The sequence below is a fragment of the Genypterus blacodes genome, unplaced genomic scaffold, assembly GCF_046128005.1.
Source record: "Genypterus blacodes isolate CSIRO-AG114 ecotype Tasmania unplaced genomic scaffold, CSIRO-AGI_Gbla_v1 ptg000108l_1, whole genome shotgun sequence".
Lineage (NCBI taxonomy): Eukaryota > Metazoa > Chordata > Actinopteri > Ophidiiformes > Ophidiidae > Genypterus > Genypterus blacodes.
In genome coordinates, this window is record NW_027466912.1 from 707,312 (window position 1) to 735,184 (window position 27,873).

At 39.8% G+C, this 27,873-nt stretch overlaps 1 protein-coding gene across 1 annotated transcript; it reads right to left on the minus strand.

Moving 5' to 3' along the window:
- Positions 1-4,909: 4,909 nt before the first annotated feature.
- On the minus strand, positions 4,910-27,401 carry loxl4 (lysyl oxidase-like 4). The gene is made up of 15 exons (XM_076160886.1): positions 27,354-27,401; positions 24,928-25,253; positions 23,416-23,708; positions 22,739-22,953; positions 19,429-19,467; positions 19,097-19,310; positions 18,834-19,011; positions 14,216-14,370; positions 13,969-14,136; positions 13,616-13,778; positions 13,093-13,336; positions 11,913-12,028; positions 11,509-11,645; positions 9,173-9,284; positions 4,910-8,872 (listed from the first exon to the last, which is right to left on the minus strand). The coding sequence occupies exons 2-15, from the start codon at positions 25,235-25,237 to the stop codon at positions 8,802-8,804; spliced, it is 2,415 nt and encodes an 804-aa protein (XP_076017001.1). The 5' UTR covers positions 25,238-25,253; positions 27,354-27,401; the 3' UTR covers positions 4,910-8,801.
- Positions 27,402-27,873: the final 472 nt, after the last annotated feature.

Consider the following 27,873-nt stretch of genomic DNA (forward strand, 5'->3'; position numbering starts at 1 on the left):
CGTGCCGACGAAGAAGTGGCCATCACCGTTGGCCAGAAGCTGCGATGCATTTCATTTCCGCGATTCATTCATTATTTTCAAATGATAACTGAACTCCAGGTTTTTATAAGTCATCTCATCATATTCAGGCGCTGTGCAAGCGGCAGCCAGCAACAGTTGCTCTCTCTCTCTTTTCTCGCGATATCTGGGGACTTAAATCACGTCTACTGTATCTGGCAGCGACACTGCCCACATTCAAGCAGTTTGTGTACTGTCCAACCAGAGACAACAAAACACTGGACCTGCTGTATGCCAATGTTAGGGAGGCATACAGCTCTGTGGCCCTTCCTCCACTGGGAAGGTCTGATCATAACCTGATCCACGTGCAGCCCCTGTACAAGCCTGCATGGAAAGGACATCGATGATCTCACGGACTGCGTAACAGAGTACATCAACTTCTGTGTGGACAGAATTGTTCCCACTGAGTCTAGAGAAGGTCCCTGTGCGGTGGAAAACATCCTGCACGGTTCCAGTCCCGAAGAAGTCAATTCCCAGCACCCCCAATGACAGTTTGTCCGACTGCAGGGATGTGTGTCTGAAACTGTGGTGAGCAACACTGGGGCCCCACAGGGTACGGTCCTATCACCATTCCTGTTCACCCTGTACACCTTCGACTTCCAATTCTGCCGAGGTGCCCCTGAGCAAGGCACCGAACCCTCAATTGCTCCCCCCTCTGCGAAGGGTGGTAATGTAATGTAAGTCGCTTTGGATAAAAGCGTCTGCCAAATGCTCGTAATGTAATGAAAGATGGGGCGTTGTGGACTCCTTCGTTGAGTGGTGTGAGTTGAATTACCTGCAGCAACACTGACAAAACAAAGGAGCTGGTGGTGGACCTCCGCAGTCACTCCCCACACCGGTGTTCATCAACGGGGTGACTGTGGACTCAATGGAGGTATACAATACTTGGGTGTCCACTTGGACAATAAAATGGACAGGACAAAGAACGCTGAGGCAGTGTACAAGAAGGGTCAGGGCCGACTCTACTTCCTGAGGAGGCTCTGGTCCTTCAATATATGCCACACCATGCTGAGGATGTTTGGGTTTTACATTTTTTCTTTAAATTGGGTTCCCGCATTTAGCCTTGCAGATTTGTCTCAGATCTTGTTTTCTAGGAACAAGAATTTTGGCAAGAACAAATTGGTGTCCTGTTTAATAATGGATATTTGCAGTCCAGCTTTGAAGAAAATTAACTAAAATAAAAACTAAAGTCAATAAAAGGTAGTACGGCTAATTGAGTTCAGACACCAAATAGTCCACATTCAAAGGATTTTTGTCACTTTTGAAAATGTTTAACTCTATGAAACTCCAAGAAAAGAATCAAGCACTCCAGTAAGAGCATGTTTGGTTGATCTGTATCAGGATCCTGTTCTCGAAGACCATAATATAAGCTTGATAATGAGGATTACACAGTACAATGCAATAACAAATAGAGCAGAAACATGCAACCACAAATGTGGAGCTAATCTGGAGATAAAACAGAAGCTAACTGAATGACTTGAAAAACTATTTGTTTCACCACTTCCCCTACTTAGCATAGTAGAATCACCAGTCATACAGGCTCTTATGTTGTTGTCATGCAATAACAATTAAGCTTAATTACACTAATAACTTACACTGGTCACAAGTTGATTTTCAGTGATATTTCTAGCAGATACTGTGAAAGTCTCAGAGAATATTCTGAGCAGCAGGGAATCTTTGCTGCTGTATACAGTAGGCATACATAATGAAATGCACCGTTGTAACATAACTGTTTGCTTGTTTGTGTTAGGGTTGAATGCCAAAGGAAGTGATGTGTAAGAGGGCTCTAAATCACTGATCAGCTATATCCATTTGTATGTGAATCAACACCCAACTTGCTGTCTTTTTTCGTGAAGACCGGTGACCCTATCATGGACACAACCTGTTAAGAGAAGCAGCTTTTTCTTATCTACATGCCCTTGGAGTATGCACCCATTGATACGCCACCTTGACTATATCTTCATGCCAAGATGGTTCCAATTATGCAAGTCACTGGAGTGAGGCGGAGCATGCTTTTCTGTACAATGAAAATGGGTCTATAGTTAATGTGATCCTGCTGCCTTCCCCCTACAGGGATGGCTTTTACACATGGGGGAGAGTTAAAAGTACACCCATTTCTCCACTCAACACTTCCCAGCTCACCACTCCACTCACAGATTCTGTGACCTCATCAGGGGGACCGATCTGCTGAGTATTATTGGCTCATTATCAGATTTCGCAACAATCTACATCCATTATATTATGCAGTTCAATACATCATACATACATACCAATTAGAGCCTGTGTTGCCTCTTTTAGTCAGAGTGGGCTTTAACCACGCAGCTTGATTCATAAGGATTAAGGTTAAATTTAAGGGTTTTATACAGTTATCTTATATTTCACCAATACATTCCTCAATAAATACTTTGAAACATGAAGAAACATTGTGCTGTCATCTAGTGGCCAAGAACGGTAATCTGCACACCGGTTTATAAATCTTTCAATCTAAGTATTCTATGCAGCTCGCAATTTTTGGCTTGTTTACCATATTGCCAGAAGAGGGCAGCACCTCTTTACTAAATGTTATTGAAACTTCATACAATTATATTTTCACTTGTAAAGCTGCTCTATACAATTTAATTAAATACATTAGTAGAATGATAAAGCGAGAGGTCATGATCTTTCAATTTTTTAACGTAGAATAAGTTACAAATTAAGCTGGCTATTCCATCTGATCCATCAGAGTCAGGTAGAATGAAGACAAGGAAGCGGTTCATACTAAAATGATCTACGTGTGTGTCCATCTATCTATCTATGAGGAATGTGAATGATAAAGCACAAGGTAGTCTTCAATCACGTCCACTTACATCGCTTAGTTCCCTTTTCTGCCTTTCACTCCACTTCCTCTCTCCTTGCTTGCACCTTGCTCCCTTCAGCTTGCCTCTTTTTTTTCTGTCGCCCCCCTCTCCCTCTATGCTCCACCCTGTAATCACGTTGGTTCATGGCTCTCATTTTGAGTGGTATATATAGCAGTAATTGTCGGGGTTCAGAACTAAAACTGGGCAGAGCTTGTCCCTCTTTCACAGCACTGTTTTGCAGTAAATGTTACAAGGGAGCGGATGGCAAACACATGCACACTGCCACACACAATTCACATGTAGATTATACAGTACAGCAAATCTATCTTAATTTGTATTCTTAATGGTCCTGATATGGGAATTCAAATTGTCTCATAATGTGTTTTTCCTCACCACAATAGTGCAATTCTGCAAATTAAGTAATTATTCAGCAAACATTAACACTACGAGGTGATTAGTTAGGGCCACTTATTCATATGTCAAGTGGTGTGCCGAATAACCTCAAATACATACATACTGTATACATGCCCAAACATAGACACAATATGAAAACAGGTCAATCACTAATGGCCCAAAGCGAACTCTAATGAGCTCTTTGCCTGCGCCTGAGACTGTGCAACATACTAATGCATACATGATGAGCAGAGCGCTAACCTATTTGGGTGTAGTCGCTATTGAGGGTTTGAGTGAACATATTCCTGCTAAATAATCCGATTAAACTTGGTCATAATCAAGTTTCATTTAAACCTGATCATAATCAAAAAGAGATGACTCCAAACTGTGTGTGTCTATGTGTGTGAGTTCGGGGGTGGGAAGGTGGGTTCTCATAGCTTGTATAGACAGGTCTGTCATTCACAGAGCACACACAGTCTCCATTGTGGCCTCTTCTGTGGTGCTCATTGGGCAGGGTGGGGCAGCATGGGACCTCCTGAATAAAAACACATGCTGCAAACAGGAAGTGGGTTTATAAGGTTAAAATGAGAACAGTGGCTACGTGTTTATGAAGGCATTTTGCTTAATTCACCTTTTCTGAAATTGCTTTTTCTCTCCTGAGCCCTGATTAGATCTTACACTTTGTTTGGGCAATATTTTTTCTGTAGATCCTTTCACATTTACAGAGCAAAATCCCAAAGATTTCACAAATTACTGAGTCACAATGTCGTACTTGCTAAAAAATGAATTTTGTGATAAGCAGGAACTGAATAAGTGATTGTGATGTGATTTTAAATTTAAATGAAATAAATACAATTGAAACAATTGATGTAATATTGGACCATGAATGCAGACTGTGTGTACTTGTTGTACACGTACACTTGCTGCACTCATATAAATACACAAGTACAGAATGCTCAAATGGCTTGAGACGCTGGATGTGTGTGAGTACACTCCATGAACCCAGGTGTTCGCCCTTTCATGTACGCCTTTCCTGTTTGCTCAGCAGCTGTTTCATTTCAGTATTGACTTGTGTTTCCATCTGAGTAACCACCTCACAGATCCACTGTTTTCTTTTTGGGTGGAGATGTCAGCTGTGATCAAATCAAACTTACGTCAGGAGATTTCCTCTCCAGGCAGTGCTTATTACTACACCCACTTTGACAAGATTTGATATGCTTGAACTTTGTAGTAAAATTCGGGAATATTTGTGTTGTTGTTATGTTACTGAGATAGGAAATTTGTTTCCATGAGTCAGCATTAGTAAATCATTAGGTCACAGAAAATCTTACTGGCAAGGGCACAATGGTAGATAAATTGAACAAGGCGCCAGTAATCCAACCACGACATGACTAAATGCCTTGGGTGAAGAGTCCCTGGTTGAATTGTTGAAGTTGATATGATCTTAAAAATGTAATGGAGCAGGTGAAAGGAAAAGGCCTTTTCCCACTGCCTCAGTATACGTACATGTGTCTTTTGATGCAGAAATCATACACTCCAGATTTATTTGATCAAAACATTTTCTGCAGTGTCATCAAGAATAAAGAAGGAGGAAAACAGGAAGCAGGCCAGATTTACGAGGTGATCTTTTATTGATTCACAGTACTGATGAATGATGGATTCTGATGTACCCTCAATATCTTCAAGGCAACAAAGATGTTGACGTTCATAACTTAAGTGTTTACCAACAAGAGCACATGGATACATCTTATTTCTGTATTTCTGTCTTAATCTGTCATTGTGTACACATCACAGCTGAACACAACCACTATCACATCACATGAAAATGTCTTTTTAGTCTTTAGAGGAGATGAATGTTCCGAGAGCTCAGCTCAGCTCTTAAATTAATATGATTGTAAATAAAGCACCATGTAGCTCTCTCTCAGCTTAAGAACTGGTCATGTTAAAAAAAAAAAACTACAGTATTCTTCTCTATAACGTGGGTAAAGAGTAATATGAGGTGTAAGTGGTAACTATGAACCAATATATATTAAGATATGGAATGGCATACACATTTAAATAACCATAAATAGACCAGAACGCTAATATTTCAATTGTAACTGTACAAAAGCACAAAACAATAGAAAGCATTTTGTCAAATACTCTACTGTTTGGAGAGTATAACTGTATAGAATAGTATGGTACAGTGTAGTATATCTTTTATTTATTTCCCAAATAAATTCCAAAACTTTCCCGCAACGTTTCTTTTGTGTAATAAATAAAACCATTTTTACAACTACTACAGTGTTTCCTCTATATATTGTTGACATATTTTTAATTTTTGATTTGGGGTTTAGAGGTGAAATTAGAGGTTAGATTAGATCAGGATGTAGGCAGTCAAGTAGGCAGTCAGAAAGCAGTCAAGATTTATTGTGCCCCATGATGATCCGAGTGCTGCTGGAATGTTCAGTATCTATGCCAAATTGATCAACATACTGTACATTTTTGCCATCATTCAGCAAAAGGCTACAAAATGAGTAGCAAAACCAACAAGAAAAATTATTTCAACTGCTCCAACTGCATTTACACAGCATGCAGCCTTCTGGGCGGTGCTCCCTGTTGGCCGAGCGGCCACTGATGGTATTGCATGAAAGGGGAAACACTGTGCCACTGTAAACTAGTTTTAGTATATAGTGTGTATTTAAAGTGTCACACAAACCTGTAAGATCAACATACACTCAGCATGCTCTGGGTCTTTAAATTAATTTCAACCTCATATTTTCCAACAGATAACCAAGAGTTATTGAAACAACACACATTTCTTCCCTTTTCTGGCATTGTCACAATGACTTGAACTCACGCTAATCTAGAAATCAGGTGATGAATGGACATGTAAACACATAAATTGTTACATTACTCACGGTCCGAATTTCTGCATTATTTATTATATATAAGATATATCTTCTGATTCCACAAATTTGGTGATGATTTCAAAACATCAATCTTTGCCTTTTTTTTTATCATATGTAATGTTACTTACTAAGGGAGCTTAGTTTTTAAAGCAACCATTTTTTTGTTCATCAAGTTCACCTTTCTCAAAAATGTATTATTATATGACATATATAACATCTTGGTTTGGTCGAGTGTCTTAAAACGCACCACAGAGCACAGCAGGGCTGTTTAAGGTGACAGTGTAGCTAGTATGAATCTAACAGGTCAGGGTTTTACAAGAAAGCCTGCTGTGGAAGCCTGTATTCAGCAGTTTATTTTTCCTCTCAGACAAACATGTTGGAGCTAAAAATGCCGGCCTGTGGTCTCAGTGGTGGTCAGATCGTAAAAACAATGTAAATCTGCATTAGGTTTTCCTCATTTTCCATCCTCTCTTCTCCTGTCCTTCCCCCTTTCTCTTTTGTCTCTCTTTTTACAGCAATTTCCCTCGGGATAAATAATCTTAATTAATAATAATATTCTTTTATCTTATCTTTACATTGCCCTCGATGTCTCTGTATTTTTGTATACAAGCTATCTCAAAAACTCTAAGGTCATTGCTTGTTCCCTTCCATATGTAATAGCTCCACAGTGTTTCTTTATAAAGGACATGCTATAGCTCTGACCTTGAGCGTAACCTTAACTCTAACCCAAACAGACCTAATTAAAAGTATTTTTATATGCTCTAATCAAAGGCTATTACCACAATACTATGGTGTCGTCATGTCAGTTCTCATGTTCATCAGAAATACTGGAGGGCAGAAACTGAACAGACCAAATCCAAATCAAACCAAATAAATTATTATTCAACTGCATTTTGGGGATGTTTTACAGTTGCTCATAGTTTCATCCTGTAATCCTTGGTTAAATAACTTTAGGAAAAGTACTGTATACAATATGGCAAAACATATTTAGACCCTTGACAGTATTTCTATGGCAGACGAGCTCTCAACCTAGTCCTATGAAGACCCGTATCCAGCAGGTTTTCTATCCTGTCATTAAATGAATTGCTTGCACCTGGCATCCCAACTACCTGGGAGCACACCTGAGATCTGCAAGGAGCCTTAGTAGGACTGGGTTGGAGAGTCCTGGTAGTCTATAGTTGCTATGTCATTCTTTTCTTATTGTACTTGTTGCAACTCTGGATCTGTAGTGGTAAATTATCTGTGTACAGTCATGCCGACTACTTGTGTGGTTGTGGAACTACTCTAAAAGAAAGGAGGCTGCAGGTTGTATTTTTTTCATATGTTGTGCTTTCACAGTGAATGAGTATGAGTCCAATCCCACATTAACTTCACTTTGTCATACTGAGAAGCCCTACTAATCCAATTGTTGAAAGTCACAATATTCAAATACTCCTTCTTCCTTCGACATTTTGGAGACTTCAACTAGCATAATACAAGGCAAGTTAAGCTGGTGCTTGCCTACCAGTGACCGGAGTAAGTGATTACTGTAACTGTGGTGTCACAGGGAAAAGTTCTGTACTTAATTTTAGCTAAAATTTCTTTACTAAGCATGCTGTGAATATGTGTGAATCCAAAGAATAAATACAGCTACAGTATAATAAATATAATACATTGCATATTAAAACTAAACACAAACATTGAATTTCACTTTGTCAAAGTGACTTTTGGGATAACATATAACATGTTTGAGAATCAATTTAGTGGGGCAATTTAGAATACTGATGTTTGAAAGATAAAGTGCTTTGTTCCATGAAACCGTAAGGGACTATGTCTTGCTAACTACTCTAGATGAGATGCATTGTGTAGCCCAAGAACATCATTGTAAAAAAGGCAATAATAAGAGTAGTATGTTTAAATGCATCCCATTTGCGCATAAGGCAAAAATGTGTGCTAGTCAAATACATGGAAAGAATTTAAAGGATTCTGTTTTCTCTGTGCAGAGGTGGCATAGTCTGATCATAATTCATCTATTTTCAATGCTAGGAGTAAGTTTACATTTATTTATGTTAACTTGATGTAATTATCGTGTTGACAGGATCAAAGAGGATGTAAACATATCCACTGTAATACCTATTAATTGTAAAAACTATAAATATAATTGCAAATATATATGCACAAAATTGTTCACATGACATGTAGTGAGGTTAATATATCAAAATACAGTATTCTGAAGGAGCACCAATATAGAAATAATGTAACAGTCAACAGAGCTATTGAGTAACAAATCTGCATTGACAAATTCCAACATAAGCATGTGTATACATTTTGAGTAGCTAACTTAAGTTACTAGTAGTCCATATTCACACAAATCAGGTTGAACTAATATCCAATATCTTTTTACTGATATGGTACCTGCCCCACTCTTGTTGTTTGTGGCGTTGCTGTTCAGGATGATAATAGAGTACCTGCACTGGTTTCTTCTGTGTTGTGATGCATTGACGATGAAGTTGTTATCCGCATCTGCCGAAGGTAGTGCCGTTTTGCATGTTCTCTGGTATTGTCTTATGGTCCAAAGGGCCTCAGTCCACCCTGTGTTGTCTCTGGGTCCAACTGCAGGGCCTTCATACTCAACAAGGATAGGCTAAACAAAGTTGTTGGTGATTTGCCTCTGGTGTTCAAACAGATCTTCAGTCTCTGCACTGTATGCATCTCCTTTAAGGAACAAAAAAGACAAAAGTGAGAGACTCGAGGGGAGAGGTGAAGGGGACAACATTTTACTTGCTTACTTATAGCAAGGTAATGTAATATGCTTTTACAGGTTTATGACAGCTTATTTTGCCTTGGTTAATGTCAATGTGCCATGACAGACATAACTGGATCAGAGAGACATTATTAACTAAATGACTTTCTGGGTTATCATAAAGATTCATAAAATCTTATTCATGTTAATGCCAATTTCAAGGACACGGTAATATACAAGCCCTATGCGCATGGCTTTTGTTTATTCCTTACCTGCATGGCATCCATACATGTAAGCTCTATGGCCATCATATTTGCACCGACATCTCATGACATTGTTCATAAAGTCAGACTCAGCCATGTCCATTGAGGGGTTGACCTCCACCTGCAAAGTGGCACAGATTAGGGGTGGGACTCGGTTGCAGATACAGTACTTAAATGCTCAAATAATGGTCTGGTTATGTCTTTACCGCACAATTCAGTTCGGTCTAAAATGCACAAGCAGATGTGTCATGGTGCGTTAAGTTGGGCTTATACACCTATATAAATATACACTGTTGCCCATAAGGTTGTAATAGTTTTTTATTCCAAGATTTCAGTAAACTCAGGGGTAGTGTCACATTTTGGTTCCTGTCTTTAAGAGAAAACTCCACTCTAACCCACCTGCCAAGTTCCATCCAAATCCGATTAAAATGGTTTGAGATATTGCTGCGACAGGCAAACAAATGGCATGGAATACAATACATCCACCTGCTACAACGCGTTATTTGTGTAAATGGACGACACTAGTTTTTACTCTGGCATTAACTTTGGCATTGAGTGTAATATGCCTTGTTCAGGACTCAAAACCCATAGTTTTTCACTTGTGACTTGACCTCATTTATTTGGGACTTGACTTGGGACTTAAATGCTAATTGAAACTTGTGACTTGTTAAACTTGTTAGACTTGGTACCAGGTCTGGTATGTAAGGATTAAATTATCTGAATTAGATGTCTGCTGCATAAGCATGATTACCTGTCTGGGGTCATTCCTATTCAGAGTGCAGCCATACATATACTAATAGTCTGTTATTTGCAGAGCAGCTCCATAACTGCCTATACTACAATTCTCTTAATCTGCTGTGGTGATAATACTGAGAGGTCATTAACTCTAATAGCTGCTCTGTAAACTGCTACACCCACTTAAAGTACAGGTTACAAACCCTTACAAGGGGGGAAAAAGGAACACTTTACTTAAAAAGGAGAAAACAAAAACTTTGAATGCACAAAATCTGTCTCTTAATTTTGCATGAGTGCACTGAGCCTTTTTCAGAGGGCTGGTGCAGAGGCAGAATGTGCTGCTCAGTGGGAAAGTGACTATAAAAATAAAAACGAGGCAGGAGGGATTCCTTGGTTGCAAATTAGCTGTTCATAATAGGAGGGGGGCTAGGTGGTGTTTGACTAGAGGTAATTGTTGTGTCTCATTAGCTCTGGGTGGTTCAAGGGTAGGCTGATTGGGTATTTGTTTGAAGCCCAGGATCAGAAAAGTAGGGCATCACTCATCACTTTACTAGATAAATGAAACAACATAGCAAAGAGAAAGAAAGAGATTTAAAAGCTTTTAGTGTTTTTCAATTATTTAGCCTTGGCAAATACTTGACAAGGTTTGTAGGAGCAGGGACAGATGGGAAATAAACAATGCAGTAGTAATAAAGGATCAGGATTAAGAACCATTATTCTGTGACAGCCTCCACAAATTACAGTTATTTATTTAGGGTGTCCTGGTGGCCTAGTTGACACCAGTTTGGTTCTATCCATTCTCTGACCTGTGCTACATGTCAGTTTCTACTATTCTATTTAATAATGTGAAAATATCCTTAATGTAATGTCCTACTTTGTGATGTTAAGTGCTAAAATCTATTTTAAAAAACATGACAACTTAAAGTCTTCTGGGGTTGTAATTACTGTACCGTTAAAGAAAGCAGCCTCTTAATACAGACATTTTGTATAATTGCATTAAACAAAAAACCTGAAATCTGAAGTCTCTCTCTACTGGCCTCTCTAATGTCCCCATCATTCTTTCCTTCTCTTCGTCTAAACGTATAACTTATGCAAAGTGCCGCTTTATAATTATTCTCTTTTCAACCTGCTTTAAAATACATCCAGTCTGAATATGGGTTTATATGTGTGTAAATGGTCTTGCTGTGCCTTATACAGCTAACTTTAATATACTACCTCAAAATAATAAAAAAGTATAATTACCAAGAAAGAGTTGGCGTGCAACGAATAGGGTAACAGCAATAATTATCAGTTACACTGTGACCTGTCTCCCACAGCTGAGAGTTAATTGGCAGCATGCTGTGATCTGAGAGCTGCTGTGTACTACAGTAGGATTAGTAGTCTGAAGTGGAGCTAGAGGATAATGGGAGAGGGAACCCTTGATGTTTTCACTGTGCCCACAATGACTTGACTGAATGACTTGGGTTGAAATAATTGCAGACAGTGCAGGGTGAGGTGGGAAATGAGGGAGGTCAAGATGTGACTGAAAGAAGAAGGCTTGAACTCATTACACCCCTTCAGCTTTTCACAATTTTTTCATAGGGAGTGTGAGAAAAAGAACCACTTCTGACCTGGAAGATGTAGTCTCCTGGCTGTACATCTGTCACGTCAACCCACTGGCAGTCGATATCGTGGCGGTAGGTATCCCAGCATCCCACAGAGATACCCTGGTCACCCATGTTATAGCAAGAGAACCGCTTCTGGAGGCCTAGAAGCACGCGCACACAGGCATGCACACACGCAGACACACACACACACACACAAATTATTCACCTTGTTACAGCTTACTTTGTCACATTTGAAAGCCTTAAATTGCACTACACTGCATTCAACTTTCATAACAGTTCGTTCATCCATGATATTGAAGGTAAATGGAGAGTAAACAAACAGCAACTGCAGCAATTTTATATGTTACCCGACACAGTGAAAGCATGGGAAGCATTTTCAGATGCTTATGGATGGTTATTAACTTTACCCTCAGGGCAATATGTGTCCTCCAAACAGAAACTGGCCTTGTGTCCCTCTGCCACCCTTGTGCCATTCAGAGTCAGCAGGTCATAATGTGTAAACACCTCAATGCTGTGGTAGTGCCTAAGAGAATAGAAGGAAAGTCCAAGGTTAGTGTGTTCTCTCCAAGTGTCGGTGTGTGTCATTTATACTTATTGAACACTGGCTTTCCTATGGCTTGTAACCTGATGACCTAACTTTTAGAGCAGGAGCATGGGTGTTACTGGAACACCTCTCACAGAGGCTTGTTTTAGTGCAGGTTGGTGGAGCTGTTTACCAGTTCAGAGTGAATGGAGGACTTTGACACACACACACACACACACACACATACACACACACACACACGTTACACCCAGTCTGTAGTCACTGCATAGATTCAGCTGTCATTTTCATGCCGCTACATGTGGTGTGGGGCTGCAAATTAATCTGAGTGTTGACAACTTTTCAGGCCACCTGTAACTAAACTCAAGCAACTCAGACAGTCTCAAAGAACTCTCATCATCATGCATGACAGTAGCATGTCTGAGAAGAGCTGAGGGATATGTATTAACTATTTGATAGCATTGACTAGCTGTTTGATTGCTTTGGTCCAAATCAGGGACTCAGTTGTTCCAATGTTAGTCATTTGTCAGAAATGTCTGGGGTAAGAGTGACAAAAAAAATCTGAAAAAAACTTAACTATGTAACAGAAATGTCACAATCTTAATTAAGTCTATATTTCACACTATTAGCTAAGTAAGGTACGTTTTTACAGCTTCTAATTTGTCTTTTTAACTACAAACAACCCCCTCTGTTTGTAGATCAGTCAACAGATTGATAGATCCCTCTGTAGTAGAACCAGACCAAGAGCACCCTGTTAAACCCTTTCTCAGTGTGGTTGTTTTGGTGCTGTGTTCAAGTAGCGTCTCAAACAGCGAAAATTAAGCATAGTCTAGACATTTAGGAGTGAAAACATGGCAAGGCTCCCATGCTCCTGAGGCTCCCTGACAGACAAAGGTCCTGTTCACTGGTGGCGAGAACACATTTTAATATTTTTTCTTAACTGGTACTAACTGTAAGTCAATTAAATTGATATCAATAATAAATAACTTGAATTACTCAAGACTGAAGTAAGTGTGTCATAAATTATTTCTCATCAGCGGCCTAACCTGTGACACTGATGCCATGTCCAGCTCTCCCTTGTGGCCTTGGGTCTGAAATCAGACCTGCCCAGGTTCATGATGCGGGAAGAGAAGCGCAGCAGGCGGCGGTGGCCATAAGGCCAGTTCATTCTGGCAGCAGAAGAGGACAAGCAGTTCTCTTCATTAGCACAGGTGAGGAGGTGGAGGGGTCGGTCCTCCAGATAAGCTGTCTCCTGAACCAACTGGGCATCCAGAACAAGGTCAGGCGCCGCTGAAGCAGATCAGACATGAGAGGATATGTTAAGATTCAAGCATAAACACAGGAGCAGGAAGAGAGTGAAAGTGATACTACACACATTCGGATTATGGTTTTGAGTTTCATGTCACTATTGATTTCAATGATGTATAATGTTTTCCTGGTACAGCAATAGTACTGAAACTAATCAATATTTAACAATATTAGGAATATTTTCCACCATGAAAATGTCACATGTTGATTGAGAAAAGGCCACCATTCAAGATGTGGAGGATCAGTTTAAGATGGGCTTACTGTCTGAACAGCTGACCCCAGCAGCCTTTGTTCCACCTCCTCTAGGACAATTTATGTGGTTGTTACGTTGACACTGTTGAATTGAAAGCTCTGTGCCAACGCAGTGAGTTCCACTGAGAATCACATCAGCTGAATTTGGGTCACCAGGCCAGTACCAGGTCTCCTGTCAAAGGGTAAATGGACAGTTAATTTTTAATCGGTAGGTAGAGTCATAATGAAGCATCTCACCATTCGTGTTCTGCTTGTTTACGAAATAATATTTATTGGATAAATGGTAATGCTGGAATTTAGGTTAGAATGGCATGCTAACCCAAATTAGCATCCCCTATGGTGTTGGCCATGTGGATTATTACCTGATGGGCACTAGCAGCGAAGCCCAGACCCAGCTGTCTGCATACTACCATGGCCTCATTGATACCCCAGTTCTGACTGCAGACAGAACCCCAGCGTTTACGGCCCGCAACTTCCATCAAGACCTCCACACGACCCTCTCCTGGGACTCTGCCACCAGCTAACCGCACCTGCAAATCCATGTGATTAAATCAATTAAATGCTGATGAATGAAACAGGGACAGTATGTCTCTCGTTGTGTTTACATACCATGTTCTCTGTGCCAGTCTTTGGGACATTGCAGCGTACTGAGGCATCTTGGTTGTGTTTAAACGTCCATGGTGGGACCTCTTGGAAATAGCAGCCCAGGACTGAGCGCTCTGTCCCCATACATTGGACATTATTCATATGGATAGGTCCTGTACCTGGAGAGGGAGATATAGCGGGTTTAACAGATAAAATGACTTAATTTGGATTTGAGTATTTTGATGTGGAAAGACCTGATACTTTCCCCAAATAACTTGAAACTACAATTAAAGAGTGCAGTACAGTGAGTCAGCTTTTTTTGAGTATCTGAGTTTCACATTCCCTCAATTACATTTAATCAAGTGGAAACACCGGTTGATGCGAGAAAATTATTATTATTAGCGCATTATTGGGGAGATTATTTTAGATCAAATTATGACCTGTTTAGGACTCCAGGTTCAGAACTTGTGACTTGCCTGTCTTGACTTGGGGCTTGATCAGAGCGTTAAATGCCATGACTTGGTCTCATCTCTGTCATCAACAGTATTTCATGTGTTCTACAAGTGATCTTCTCAGATGAGGATCTTGTGTTTTAAAAGCATGAGGTAAGTTCCTTATCTGTCAGGTCAAGAGACTCCCACCAGTCCACCAGCCTGGCAGCACTGCTGCAATTACTATACTTTAGAGACCTGTCACACCTCATGACCACCTTTCTTTTGCTCTCAGCAAAACAAGAACATTGTGGGTAGTCTATCAGCGTGGGCAAGCAAAATGGAACAGTTATTTATTCTCAGTAGAAAACAAGGCCAAATCTATGTCCACAAAATAAAAACACAAACATGAGTTCTTTACTTGACATTTGACAAGGTAAACGTGGGAGGCAGTGGCTCAGTGGGTAGAGCTTCCGCTTGGGAACCGGAGGGTTGCCGGTTCGAGCCCCTTTTCGAGCCCCTGCCGAGGCGCCCCTGGGCAAGGCACCGAATTGCTCCCCCCTCTGCGTAATGTAATGTAAGTCGCTTTGGATAAAAGCGTCTGCCAAATGTTCGTAATGTAAAAACGCTAAACAACATAGTAGCTGGTAGAAAAAAGCAGATGTTGCTGTAATGATTATAATACATGAAAACAGAGGGCAAAATATGGCTCCAATGTTTTCTCAACACAACAGTCACAAATTGTAAACATGAAAATTAGATGCCATTGAAATAAACTGTCATAAAAGCCAACCCACAAAAACCGAGGGGAAGAGGGAGAAATCCAGAAGAAGAAAGGTAATATGGTTGAAATGGTAGGGAGTGGATTGCAGACTAACTCTGACTGTTTCTGTGTTGGTTTTTTCGTAGATTGTAGGCCTTGTCTGGTCACGGTGCGTGGGCTCATTCTCACCCATACAAAAAAAGGCCCAACAAAACCACTTCAGTCTCTATCTATACGGTAAAGGCCACAAGCTAGATCTTAACTCCCAATGTTTAAGTTATCAGGACAAACATGGGGACCACAGCAGGGATCCACAAAATAAACACTGACATTCTCTATTTAAAGCTTTAGTTTTGGGAAATCCAAGGCGGTCCTAGAGTATTTTCCAAGAAACCGGCTCCAAGAAAAGCTTTGTATAACATCTTTATATGTGTACAGAATATGGACCTCATGGGTTGAAGCAGAAAGCCACACTGTAGAATTATAGCAGTGTAGGTCATGAAATGTAACAGAAACATTGGCCTAGTAATTTACCTGTGAATGGAAATGGAATGGAATTTGGAATATTTGAAGTAGCTTTCACTTTTCTCTGCACTTCTTCATATACAGCATCTCATGTGCACATTTTTTATTATTATTATTTATTAGTTTTTGTTGGCATTGTTATTTATTTGTATTGCTTCCTATGTTTGTGTGATTGTTTTAAAGATTTCATTGTATTAGATGTAGCACCTTTATGTTCATTGTTCTGCTTGTGCAATGACAATAAAGTGACGTAAAGTAAGTAATTCTATTTGTATTCCATTATGTACCTCAGTGATGCTCATGGTAACTGAAATGATGACAGGAGGTGCCAGATTAGGTGAGTCTGGACAGAGCTCAGACTATGTTAAGAGTATAGCTTTCAACATACAATGTCAAAGGCTGACAAATATAGCCTGTAAATGTGCTATCTTAAATGTAGTATTTACAAGAAACTGTGTGGGGTTGATTACCTTATAATTAGAATAAGTAGATGGCATGCCACAGATCATTTGGACAGATTGGAAAATTGACCTTTGGGGATGGAAACAGGGCAATGCTGGTCACATACTCGTTGAGAATATCAAAAAATAGTTGGTTAGTGGTCACAAGGGAAACCCAGTTCATTTCCTCTCTAGAATTATCCTCTGTTTCAGGCATTAATGTTGTGTTTATGGGGTTTTTCTTTCCATGTAGGACTCTATAATCTGATCTGTGAGCGACATTTGTCTTCTAATCTATTTGTTAGCCAGCCCTATGTGCTAAAATCAAAAATGTTTGAAATTTTATTTCCCATCTGGTAACATTTAATTATACAAGAGCATTGGTTCTCAAATAAAAGCCTTAGGGTATTTAAAGACCTGCAGTTCATCTGTGGGACTAAACTGTTACAATGCTGCATTTATGGCTTGGTTCGGTTTGGTTTCATGCAGGGGAAAAAAATCCATGTGAACCAAATAATACTAATTAAGGTCATGTAAGAACACTGGGGGCAGGAGCAAGAAAATAAAAGTGCTGCTGGAAAACAACAGAATTCTCATTTGTTCCATGTCATCGTCATAATTTCACCCAACACATGAAACTACACTTTGTATGCAAAAGCTGCATTTCTTGGAAATTAAATGAAATGTGTGGAAAAAAAATGTTGTGTCATGAATGAGAAAAGCTTAAATTGAGCACATACAGCCCCACCTTAACATTCAACATGTTCATCTGAAAACATTAAAAAATAAAATTGATATGTTACTACCCTTTCATTGCATCCAGCTGATTTCCTCTGGATTTTCAAAGGTGGAATTTACTTCATGTTAACCACACACAACTCTCTCCTCTGAATCATCATCAGATCGCCCTGACTGAGACCAAATCCTCAAAGTCGACTCAGGTTTGCCCTTTTCAGACCTGTAATTAGGAACCATACCATCGTGGGAAAACAGACCTTAGTCGGTTTAAAATTGAAACATACCACACTGGTGTCAAAATGACCTTAGATGTTCGTGGACTAAATTTCTATTGTGTAAGCGCCAAAAATCTTGTACACACCAAGCACTTCTATATTTATAGAGGGGACTTCACAGTTACAGTATTATAGCGGTAGCTTGCAATGTCGGATTCAGAGGGTAAAGTTGGGTTGTTCTGTGCTCCATAGATTTAAAAAAAAAAAAGAAAAGGAGCGGCTGTGGTGTTTTTACCCTTTTGGTGAGGACTTAATCAAAGATAAAGCACATTAAAATAATACTAGACAAGTTAGTGTGCATTCACATTCTTGCCATTATCTTTCATGTCAAAATCCAATTTGCACTACAGCATTATGCTTCTTTTTAAAGAATGGTATGGAGTATGGAGAGGATAGTGATGAGTCGTGTGCAAGTGGTTTGTACTTTTGTTCCAAGACCCAATACATTGGTATGGACGTTGTAAGTGTTGTTTCCTGGTCAGGATTCAATTGAAAATTAGGTCCAGATGCAGACCGGTTTTTTTCTTCTCTAGTATAGTAGTTGTATTAGGTGATTTACGTTTGTGCTGACATGTACTTCACATATGTAGGTAAGTACGTACATCTGTAAAAGACAAAATAATCAGCCCAGGAGAATGGAGAGAGAGAAAATACAGCAAGCCTGCATTTCCAGGGCGAGACAGCAGTAATGTGAGGTACAAGTGGAGGGTAACCTGCCACTTGTCCAAACTACTACACACACACACTCACACACACACACACACACACACACACATTTAAAGTTGTTGACTGAAAGTAGACGACAAAGACTAAAGTAGGGTGGAAGTTATAGTGTCCTAATGTCTGCTTATAGTAGACCAGATTTTAGTTCTGCTAGACACATGAAAAACAGAATGACATCATCTGCACAAAACTCAATTTCAAAGGTTAAAAGTTATAGAGACTAATCCAAGACAAATAAAAATAACCTCTGTGAATGGTTAGAACAGCAAACTGTCATCCTGTATATTTTCTTGATCAGTATGATTAGAGACTTCACCCTGAGGGGTGGGGAAGCTATTCTCACAGCTCCGAAGGGTGGGGACACCACTGCTGCAGCTGGAGGCTGACTGAGTCTATGAGCTGCCATAGGTGAAAATATATAAACCGAGAAAAAAAAAACGCTTAGGGGCTGAATGAAAGGCTGAGTTAAAATTTTGCAGATCTTGTCACTGATTTGAATTACCCAATGCCAAAGTAAACCACAGCAAGTTGTATTACTGTGTGTTTGTGTGTGCATGGTATTTGAGCAGCTGGTGGACTTAGAAAACGACTTCAGCTGGAGACTACTAAGGCTTGTTATTAGGGCAAAGTTAAGGCTACCGTAGAGTACAGTTTGTTTCCGCTTTAAACATTGCAACACAGGTGAAAATACTCTTTTACAACAAGAGCCAAAGTCTTACATCTCTGAAATCTTATCCGAAATCTCACCTTGTCCCATAAAGGCACCATTCAGGGCATCCTTGGCACTACCAAAACCCAGCTCCCTACAAACAACGCTGGCTGCAGTCCTGTCCCACAGGTGGTCCACAATGGTCCCCCATTTCCCATCTCGAAGCACTTCCACTCGGCCTTCCCCCAGTCTGGGTCCCGCCTTCAGACGCACAGGCTGGCAGCAAATTGAAACATAGCTTTGGTATATGAACATACTGTCCATAGATGTGCTAATGTGGGCGTATTTGTGTTACTCTTACCACAACTGGATAGGGTGCCTGAGGTCTTCCTGAAGAGATGCGAGCAAATTGGGGTCCAGGGACACACTTAACCACTGCATGTCTTCCATTCTTACAGGGTGAAGGGCTACGGGGGATTGAGAGCTGAGCATGGCAGTCTGATAGGCTGTCCTCAGTACCAAGGCACCGCACTTTTTCAACCCAGAAACCTTTTTTCTTTGCCATAATGCTCAGTCTGTAAAGAAAGAGGAGATAGCATGATAACGTATTCTTTGACATTCGGTTCATTAAGGACCTGACATTATTATACCTGCATTAAAACAGGCATGATTAGGGAATAGTCTCTTTATTACCTTGTTGATGGGTCTGCAACTTTGGTGTCCCATATCTTTCTGTATAAAAGGAAGGACAGGACCAACAGGGACAGAACAGAAATTCTGCATGTAAGTTTTGTCAGATCTGTATATTTGTTATTACATTTACTACAAATCACCCTGAAAGCTGAAGTGTGTAACCACATGGAAGAGGTGAGACCAAGTCATAGTCATGGCGCTCCAGTTATGTAGTAATACATTTATCGGTGTTGTCTTTTTTTGATCGAGTCTCAAGTCGCCAAATTTGTGACACAGGTAAGACCAATTGTCTAGAAATTAAACTCAAAGTTGAAGAGTTCTTGACTCAATCTTATCAGTATTGATGTGACTTGATTTGGTCTTACCTGTTTTGGCTTTTGACTTGACTTGTGATTAGTTTATGTACAGACTAAGAGGTTAGTGTACCAGTACTATACGCACACAAGACAGCAATATTTAATGTCACCCACATAAGCTCAAGTAGAACACTGATATCTGGACAATTTTCTTGAAATTATAGCCCTTTTCATTTGCTAACTAAAGTTAGCTGGCCTTTTAAATTCACAAAGAGCCTTTGAATATAGTGCATTTATAACTAAAAATGTTTGAACCTGTCATTAACTCCCAAGGCCACTCCAAAGGCAGTCTAAAACATCTTGACGTTCAACATCAGCAGAGCATGTACATTTTTAGGAAAACAGGGTTTGACCAAACAAAAATGCCAAAACCAACTACAGATTTGTACACAGTTGGCTGTAAAGTATTAAGCGCAACACAGAGAAAATCCTTTCGTTGTTTTGGCAAATGAGTCACAATGTTCTAAGACCATCATAAAGTGCGCACTAACATCAATTCATTAGTTGGACCAAGTCATTATTTTCCACATTCAATGTCATCGCATGCAAATCCCGACCCACCTCATAGACTTTCAAGTCACGGGTTCTATATGAAATTTAATGTGAGGGTAATACTATGTGTGGCTGAGTTACAAAAATGCATTGTTTGGGTTTCTAACATCACAGAACGTATTTCCTTTAAAAAAGTGTGCAGGCTAGGACAGTCAAAAATATGAAAATGGGTTTCAGAGAATAATAGAATATCCCAAATAAGAATATGAAAGAAATTTTAAATGAGCATGAGCAGAGTTAATACATTTTACTATCATTACTTCAACCAACAACAAAGTACCAAACCAACAAACCAAGTGCAGTGACAATTCATGTCATGTCTGAGCAGCATGCACAATTAACAATGGCAACTACATTGCACTACACTAACAACTACATTGTTTATCTCTTGTCTCTCCAGTTTGTATTTTCTGCTTCTGTTAACTTTGTGATTTATTTAAATACTTAAATTTATGTCTTCTTTGTCTAATGTATTTTGAATGTTTTTCTTCTAGTTTGGACTTCAACGTGGACTTGGGCTATACAAATACAATTGACTTGACTTGAATCACACAAACACACACAAGCAACAACCCAGACAGACACCTTCACAATGTGTAATGTAACCTGAAGCACATTTCAGTTAAAATATAATTAAACATAAAAACCTTGTTAAGTCCTCAAATTACTTTGGTGACAAAAGGAGGACAACAATCTGCTGACACAGTGACCTGCAGCTGTAATTGGACATATTTCACATGGGCAAAAATCAGGCTAATCTGAGTGCTTTTCTTAGTGTCTCTTGCTCACACACACACACACACACACAGACAGACAGACACACACACACACACACACACACACACAGAGCTATAATTGGGATTGGCATTTTTTTCACTCTCAGCAGAAACCCCTGGGAGCCTCAGTCCTGCCCGACCTATAATTACAGCATCTTCAGAGTCTCATGCATAGACACTGGCAGCCAGGAGACATAGCAGAGTCCGGGTTTTCTAAGAATGGACTGGAGACACTTGGAGTAAGGTGGAGAAACAGAGGGGCGTGTCACTGGTTAAATTTGGCCCAGGCCATAGAGTAAAACCCTAGGATTTTCTGGCACACATTATAGGTGGGGATGTTACGTGAAAATTGAACATTTGTGGTTTCTCAAAACCAAAGGGAGGACCTTTTTTTCGCAAATATAATTGCAGCAGTAGTTACTGTCAAATCAGAGAGCACTCCTCTTATAATTATCCATAAATCTAGACTGAAAAATTATGAAGTAGATTCTCTCATTCTCTCACTTTCATAATCTTTGCTTTAGTATAAGATGTATATAAACATCCCTTTGACAGATACAGCATATTTATCCTGACTTTGTAAAACAGGAGTATAATACTTGACTTAATCATTGAAGACTGCAGTCATTTTGAAACTGATTTGTGAATTCAAAGATAATACAATACGTAATTGTGTTGTCATTTCTTCATTTCTGATCATAGCAAACCTATTAAAGTCAACATCCCTCCCCATGCTCCAAACAGTATGTTGAGTCCATCTTTACGATAACGCATATTGAGCAGAAATGTATGGAATATGAAAATACCCTCAGAAAATGACAGAACTCCAATATAGACAGTAAAAAACGCCTGTAAAATAAATCAGTTACACACACACACACACACACACACACACACACACACACACACACACACACACACACACACACACACACACAAACACACACACACACACACCAGCAGAAAGGTGGTGTGAAAGGAGGTCTGCACAAGTCAAGTCAAATAAAATAAATAAATTGATGAATGTAGAGGTTGTGCAAGTTTGACAGGGTTCGTTTCAGCTTGGACACAAGGGTTTGGGTGCATTAAGACCACTACTAGAAATATGATTGTGGACTGGAATGTGAAAATGAGCAGATGCATAGCTGACTTGAGTCTGCAGAAGCCCTGCCAACAAGATGAGCCGCATCACAAAGATCCAAATTGCACTTTACAATAGCTGTGTCTGTCTCAAAGAACTAAATTGATAGGACTGTAAAATAACAATCAGCAGTGACATTCCACATCTTCAAAGGAATCTATGGTGGGGTGTTTATTAGACAGCTCAGGATTGAAGATAGCATCAAGAGAGCGAGAGAAAGAAGCAATGAGATGATCACAGGTAACTCGCCCAAACGGACTAATGGATAGGACAATGGAGGAAGATGTAGAGATTGTTGTGTGGCAGGGTTGAGGTGTGGAAGTTGCTGAGAGAATAAGATAAGGCTGACAAAAGGCTTTTACTAAAAGTTGAACAAAATGGGAAAAAGAAGATAAACAACATAACTGTCAGGCACTTTGCAATATAACAACTTGTGTTCAGATAGAATGTTTTCAGTTAGACAAGTAGGAAAGGCTCTTACTTACTTATATGCTTTGACATTGTACTGTGTAGCCTCAGGAAAACCAAGCATTCCGCATACAACTCTACTGCTGTTAACACTCCAGCCCAAGTCGCACACCTGCCGCCATCTTCCAGCGTGCTTTACTTCCACCACACCCTCTGTGATCAGGTCCTTCCTCTTGGTAGCTGTTAGGAAAGGCCGAAGACGTACCTCCTCGATTCGCACCTTGCTGTGACCCTTAAAGGAAATTTACATCTTTACTGTACATGCAACCTTTATTTGATTTGATTTCATGAAAATACATATATGTATTGACTATAAAACCTTTTGTTTTTATAGTTGTTCAATTTCATGTATCAATGCTGCAAATGGCCCTTTCAGAGAGATAAACTGTTTTGTTTAAATGTTTTTAAAATCATTTGTGACCCTTGCATTTCTGTCTTCTTCTGTCTTTTCCAAGAAAAATCACTAATATGAGAGATGAGTCTCGACATTTTTTTTTAAATTAGAGTAGCAGAAATAGTTATCATGTTAAACATTGTATGACCGCTCATATCTATTTTATAAACTAAAATAGATATTTAACTCCTTCGCAGGATCTAACTCCTTCACGAAGAACCACTGGCTTAAACTATTATGATACATCAAGTTAAGTGCATTTCAGAAAGATACTTAAGAAAGCACAGCATAGAGTTGTACCGGGAAGTAGTAGGGTCTCTGTAAGTGAGGGATCTCGTGTGGATGTCCGTTTCCGTAGTAGCTCTGGGCTGGATGCCTGCGGATGCTCTGCCACTGGGATGCAGGGCTGACATTGGGCCTGATGGCAGTGGATGGGTCCCTCCTGGCTATCTGATCCAACCTGCGCTCTGGGGTGCACACCACCCCTAAATCTTCTGAGTGTTTACAATCATTTACCCCCCAGCCATTGTGCTTGCAGTCTTTCACAGACTTTTCCAAGCCATCACAGCGTACATTGTCCATCCAAATTGGGCCTGGGAAATGGGAAGAACATGTTTTATTTTAGGGAAGGGAGAAAAAATCAAATCTCTAAAGACCACCTATTCTCAAACTTTTATACAAATGAAAAATCTATTAATTATGTAAAAAAAAAGTTATTGCACATTTTGCAAGTTAAAGCTGAGCAGTCATGTAAAATAAAATTTCATTGTATGTTACATTTTATTTTACATCACAGGCGAGTTTGGGTTGTGTGACTGCGGGGTTGAGTTGGGTTTCGGGGTGGGATGTCCTCTCCATGTTTTTTTTTGTTTCTCTCATCTCTCCTTCTCTTTTCCACAGCCTATAATGCGATTTGTACTAGCCTACATTGCTGTTTGACATCATCCTGTAAAAACTGTATTTACCCTATGAGATCATTGCAACTTCAATCTACTTGTATTCTACCTCAGTGTCTAGGTATAAAGTTTAACAACAACAATAGTAATAATAATACAACCTTCCATCTTTCTCTCTATCCCTCCCTCTCCTCTTCCCCCTCTTTCTGTATAAAAACCCTCCGAACCCTCAATTGCTCCCCCCTCTGCGAAGGGTGGTAATGTAATGTAAGTCGCTTTGGATAAAAGCGTCTGCCAAATGATCGTAATGTAATGTAATGCAAGGCATCTACAGTACCTGAACACCTAACATTTACTTTTACTTGCAGGCTGATTAGGAGTTACACTTCAACAGTGTCTTTAAAAACAGATATGTAGCATTTTAAGAGGAGAGCAGGATGCAGTAGATCTGGCTCCTGCAATCCACTTAACTTTCTCTTTAATTTGGATTTAAAAGCAACAATAAAGCATGTCCATAAACCACAGCAAGTGTTGCACCGCTCTGGCAAGCGAATGCTGTCATTATTCTAAAACAAATGCCCCTTTCAGCCCATACATTTGCTCTGTCAGCCTGCCAGGCGACCTTAATGAGATGTCGACTCCAATCCCATAACTAGTTATCTTTGTCACTTCATGATGTTTTGTTATTTTGGATGACTTAATAGGTGGCCTTTTGTGAAGCCATGGTCTTCACAAAGTAGTGTTTAGACCAAATATGGCCATCCCAATGGGTCCAAGACTGGAGATGACCCTTAACTCATCACTTATTCACATCCAAGGAGTTTGGCTTTGGCAAAGCATTAAATGGTCTCATCAAACTCTCCTAACTTGTAACTGACTATATTTAGCTGCATTTAGTACAGTGACGTGTACTCACCCTCTCCTTCTCCATACTTTGCACTGTGTGCCCACGTAATGCCACCCTGGAATCCCAGCTCCCGGCACACCACGTTGGCGAGTTTGATGTCCACTTCATCATCACACACAGTCCCCCAGGTGTTGTTGTGCAGCACCTCTACACGACCTTCGTTAGGCTCTCGTGCAAAGACTCCCGCCAGACGCACCTTTGCGGCTGGGGCACGCGGTGTTCTGCGCTGAGCAGTTGCTTGCCGCCTTGGCTCAGCGAGGCTGGTACAGGAGAGGGAGAGCAGAAGGAGGAGGCAGCTCAGGCAGAGGGAGCCGGTCATGGTGGCTGAGGTGTGTCTGAGGATAAAGGTAGCAACACAACTCTGACTGCAATGATTGAATATATCATACTACTGCTGTAAAACACTGTATTTATTACGTACTGCTAATCACCATGAGCTAAAAAAAAAGAGAGAACTCATAGCTCTTCACCATTGGGGGTCTGACAAAACATGTATGTGACAAGAAGTGAAGGAGTGACCTGATTTCCAATACAAAATACTACTAACACTCCACCATTGGGGAGCCTGACCAGATGTGGGGGAACGCTACCTGGTGCCGGATGGTCTGTGGCTTCTTTCTTAGATCACTGCTTACCACATAGGTGCTACTTGTATGCTATTGTTGTTGTGTAACATGTATGCCATCAGGACACCAGGTGAAACATCTCAGATATACTCAGGAGAGGAAGGAGTCAGGTCACATCCAGCAGGAGACCAGGGCCAGGGCAAGATGGACAATAACTTCACAACACGGATAGTATTTTTATGACATCATGCCCACCTTCTATTTAAGTTAAACCAACAAACAATTCTTGGCGTTACTCCATTAAAGGATCTCCCCCGTACATGGTGTGCTTTGTACGCAGTTACGTGTTAAACTCTATGGAGAATCCGTTAAAGGAGGTCCCACGTCGCAGTAGTCCCACGTAGTTTCTAGAGGACTAACATGAATTAATGCGAACCTAATCATTGCCATAGTCAGACTGAGCAGGACTAACATGGGGGAAAGAATTAGAATGAATAGAATATTTGTGGGTCTAGCTTATTAAACACATTTTTTCAGAATCAACCGATGAGAGACCAAATTATCACTAGCAATAAATACTTATATTTTATTGAGTCAGATAAACGAGAACATTAAATACACATAATAATAATTTCACAGTGCAGATTGGAGATTTAACCACGCCTTCCACGCTCCATTTAGTCACCGTCGATTTGGGCTAAGGGCGGGACCTTCGGGTTTTACACAACCAAATGTTAACCATTAGTCAACCAAAAACATGGATGGAAGAATGGAAGATGAAAGAGGACATGTACGATCATTGTTTTTTCATTTCTTATAACAGAGTACTTTTCTTGAGATCGCTCTAGAAAATGATGTTGCTATGGAAAACAATTTCCAAAAAGTATTGCATTTGCATGTTCTCTCTGGCTCCTGTGATTGAGAATGAAAAACATTTTCAACATGTTTAACTTGATATTCAATTTGTGTGCTTCTGATTTACAGACCTGAGCCCAACTGCTAATAAGTGGGATTTTAATGAAAAAAACAAAACAGATGTTCCGATTGAAGCAATTCATTGATTTTTCAGGTGTCATGTAAACACCATAAAACAAAGCCTGTTCATGTATACTGCTAAATTACATTTTGCCTTAACTACAGTGAAGGTAAAAATTGGAGTTTGATGTGCGTGCGTTAATGTATTGAATGAAGAAAATGTCAGAAACAGAGAGAAAATAATGGAGGAAAAAGGGAAAAGGTTGACGTGACAGTGGAAGTCCTAGTTTCCAAATCTATATAGGGCCTCCATAGTGCAAGGGCAGGAACAACAACAAATATCAGGGAGCCAGCGTTGGCAGCTTAGTGGGTAAATGCAATGTAATTTGTGCTCATGTCAAACATAGACTTGTGATAGAGAAGAGCATATACAGTACGCATAAGCTGAACACATGAATGCAAATTTACATCCCCTTAGGGTTTTTTAGGTATTTCATCTCCAGACAGAAAGAACACGTTCAAACTGATGCTTAAGACAGAGCAACACACCAGACATTAAATACTAAAAGGACAGATAAACACTAAAAAACTGGAGGTCAGGATGTCTCTGTGTCAGCAACGTATAGCCCAACAAAAGTAGGTGAGCTCCTGTGTAATGCAGGGTTGTATGGAGTCTATACATTTCCCCTAAATATTTGAAGTTTGCTATAACTGCAAACGACTATTCAAGTTAAACAACCTGTGCTTCATCTTTTTTTACTGCTTACTTACTACTATTTGTTTATCTGTTACACTCTGAATGAGTATTAGTACTAGAAAAAACAATTCTATAGTTAAGTATTAAAGTTGGAGAAATGAAATAAATGTCAAAGCAGATGCTGAAAGTTCACTCACCTGGCTGGAAGGCAGCTGTCGAGCAGTGAAGAGAGTGACTGAGTGAAGGAGTGCGCCTGCTAAATGTTTTCCTCAGCCAACTCTCCCTTCCTTCCTCCCTCCCTCCCTCCTTCTCACTGCTGTCCCTGTTCCTTTAGGTCTGTTTCTTCACATGGTGGCACTGAATTCATTCAAATGCAAAACGTACAGCTGACTTTAGACAATTAGATTGTGTTGTATTGGTCAGAAAACTTTCAGTACTTTTCTAATAAAAGCTTAGGCATTTAACTTTTTCCTTCTTCTGTAACATTTGTTTAATTATAATTAAAATTATATTACAACTCAATCCTGAAAAGTCAAGTCACAACTTCTAAATCACCATGCAATATGCCAGATTTAGTGCCACAGTAAAGGTTTGTGCAGTTGATTTGTACAAATTGTTTGTACAAATTGTCTTTTTATGTATTGTATATATAACTCTCCATTTAAACTAAGACATACAACAGTAAAATGTGATGGGTGTGTAATTGTATAATTGTAT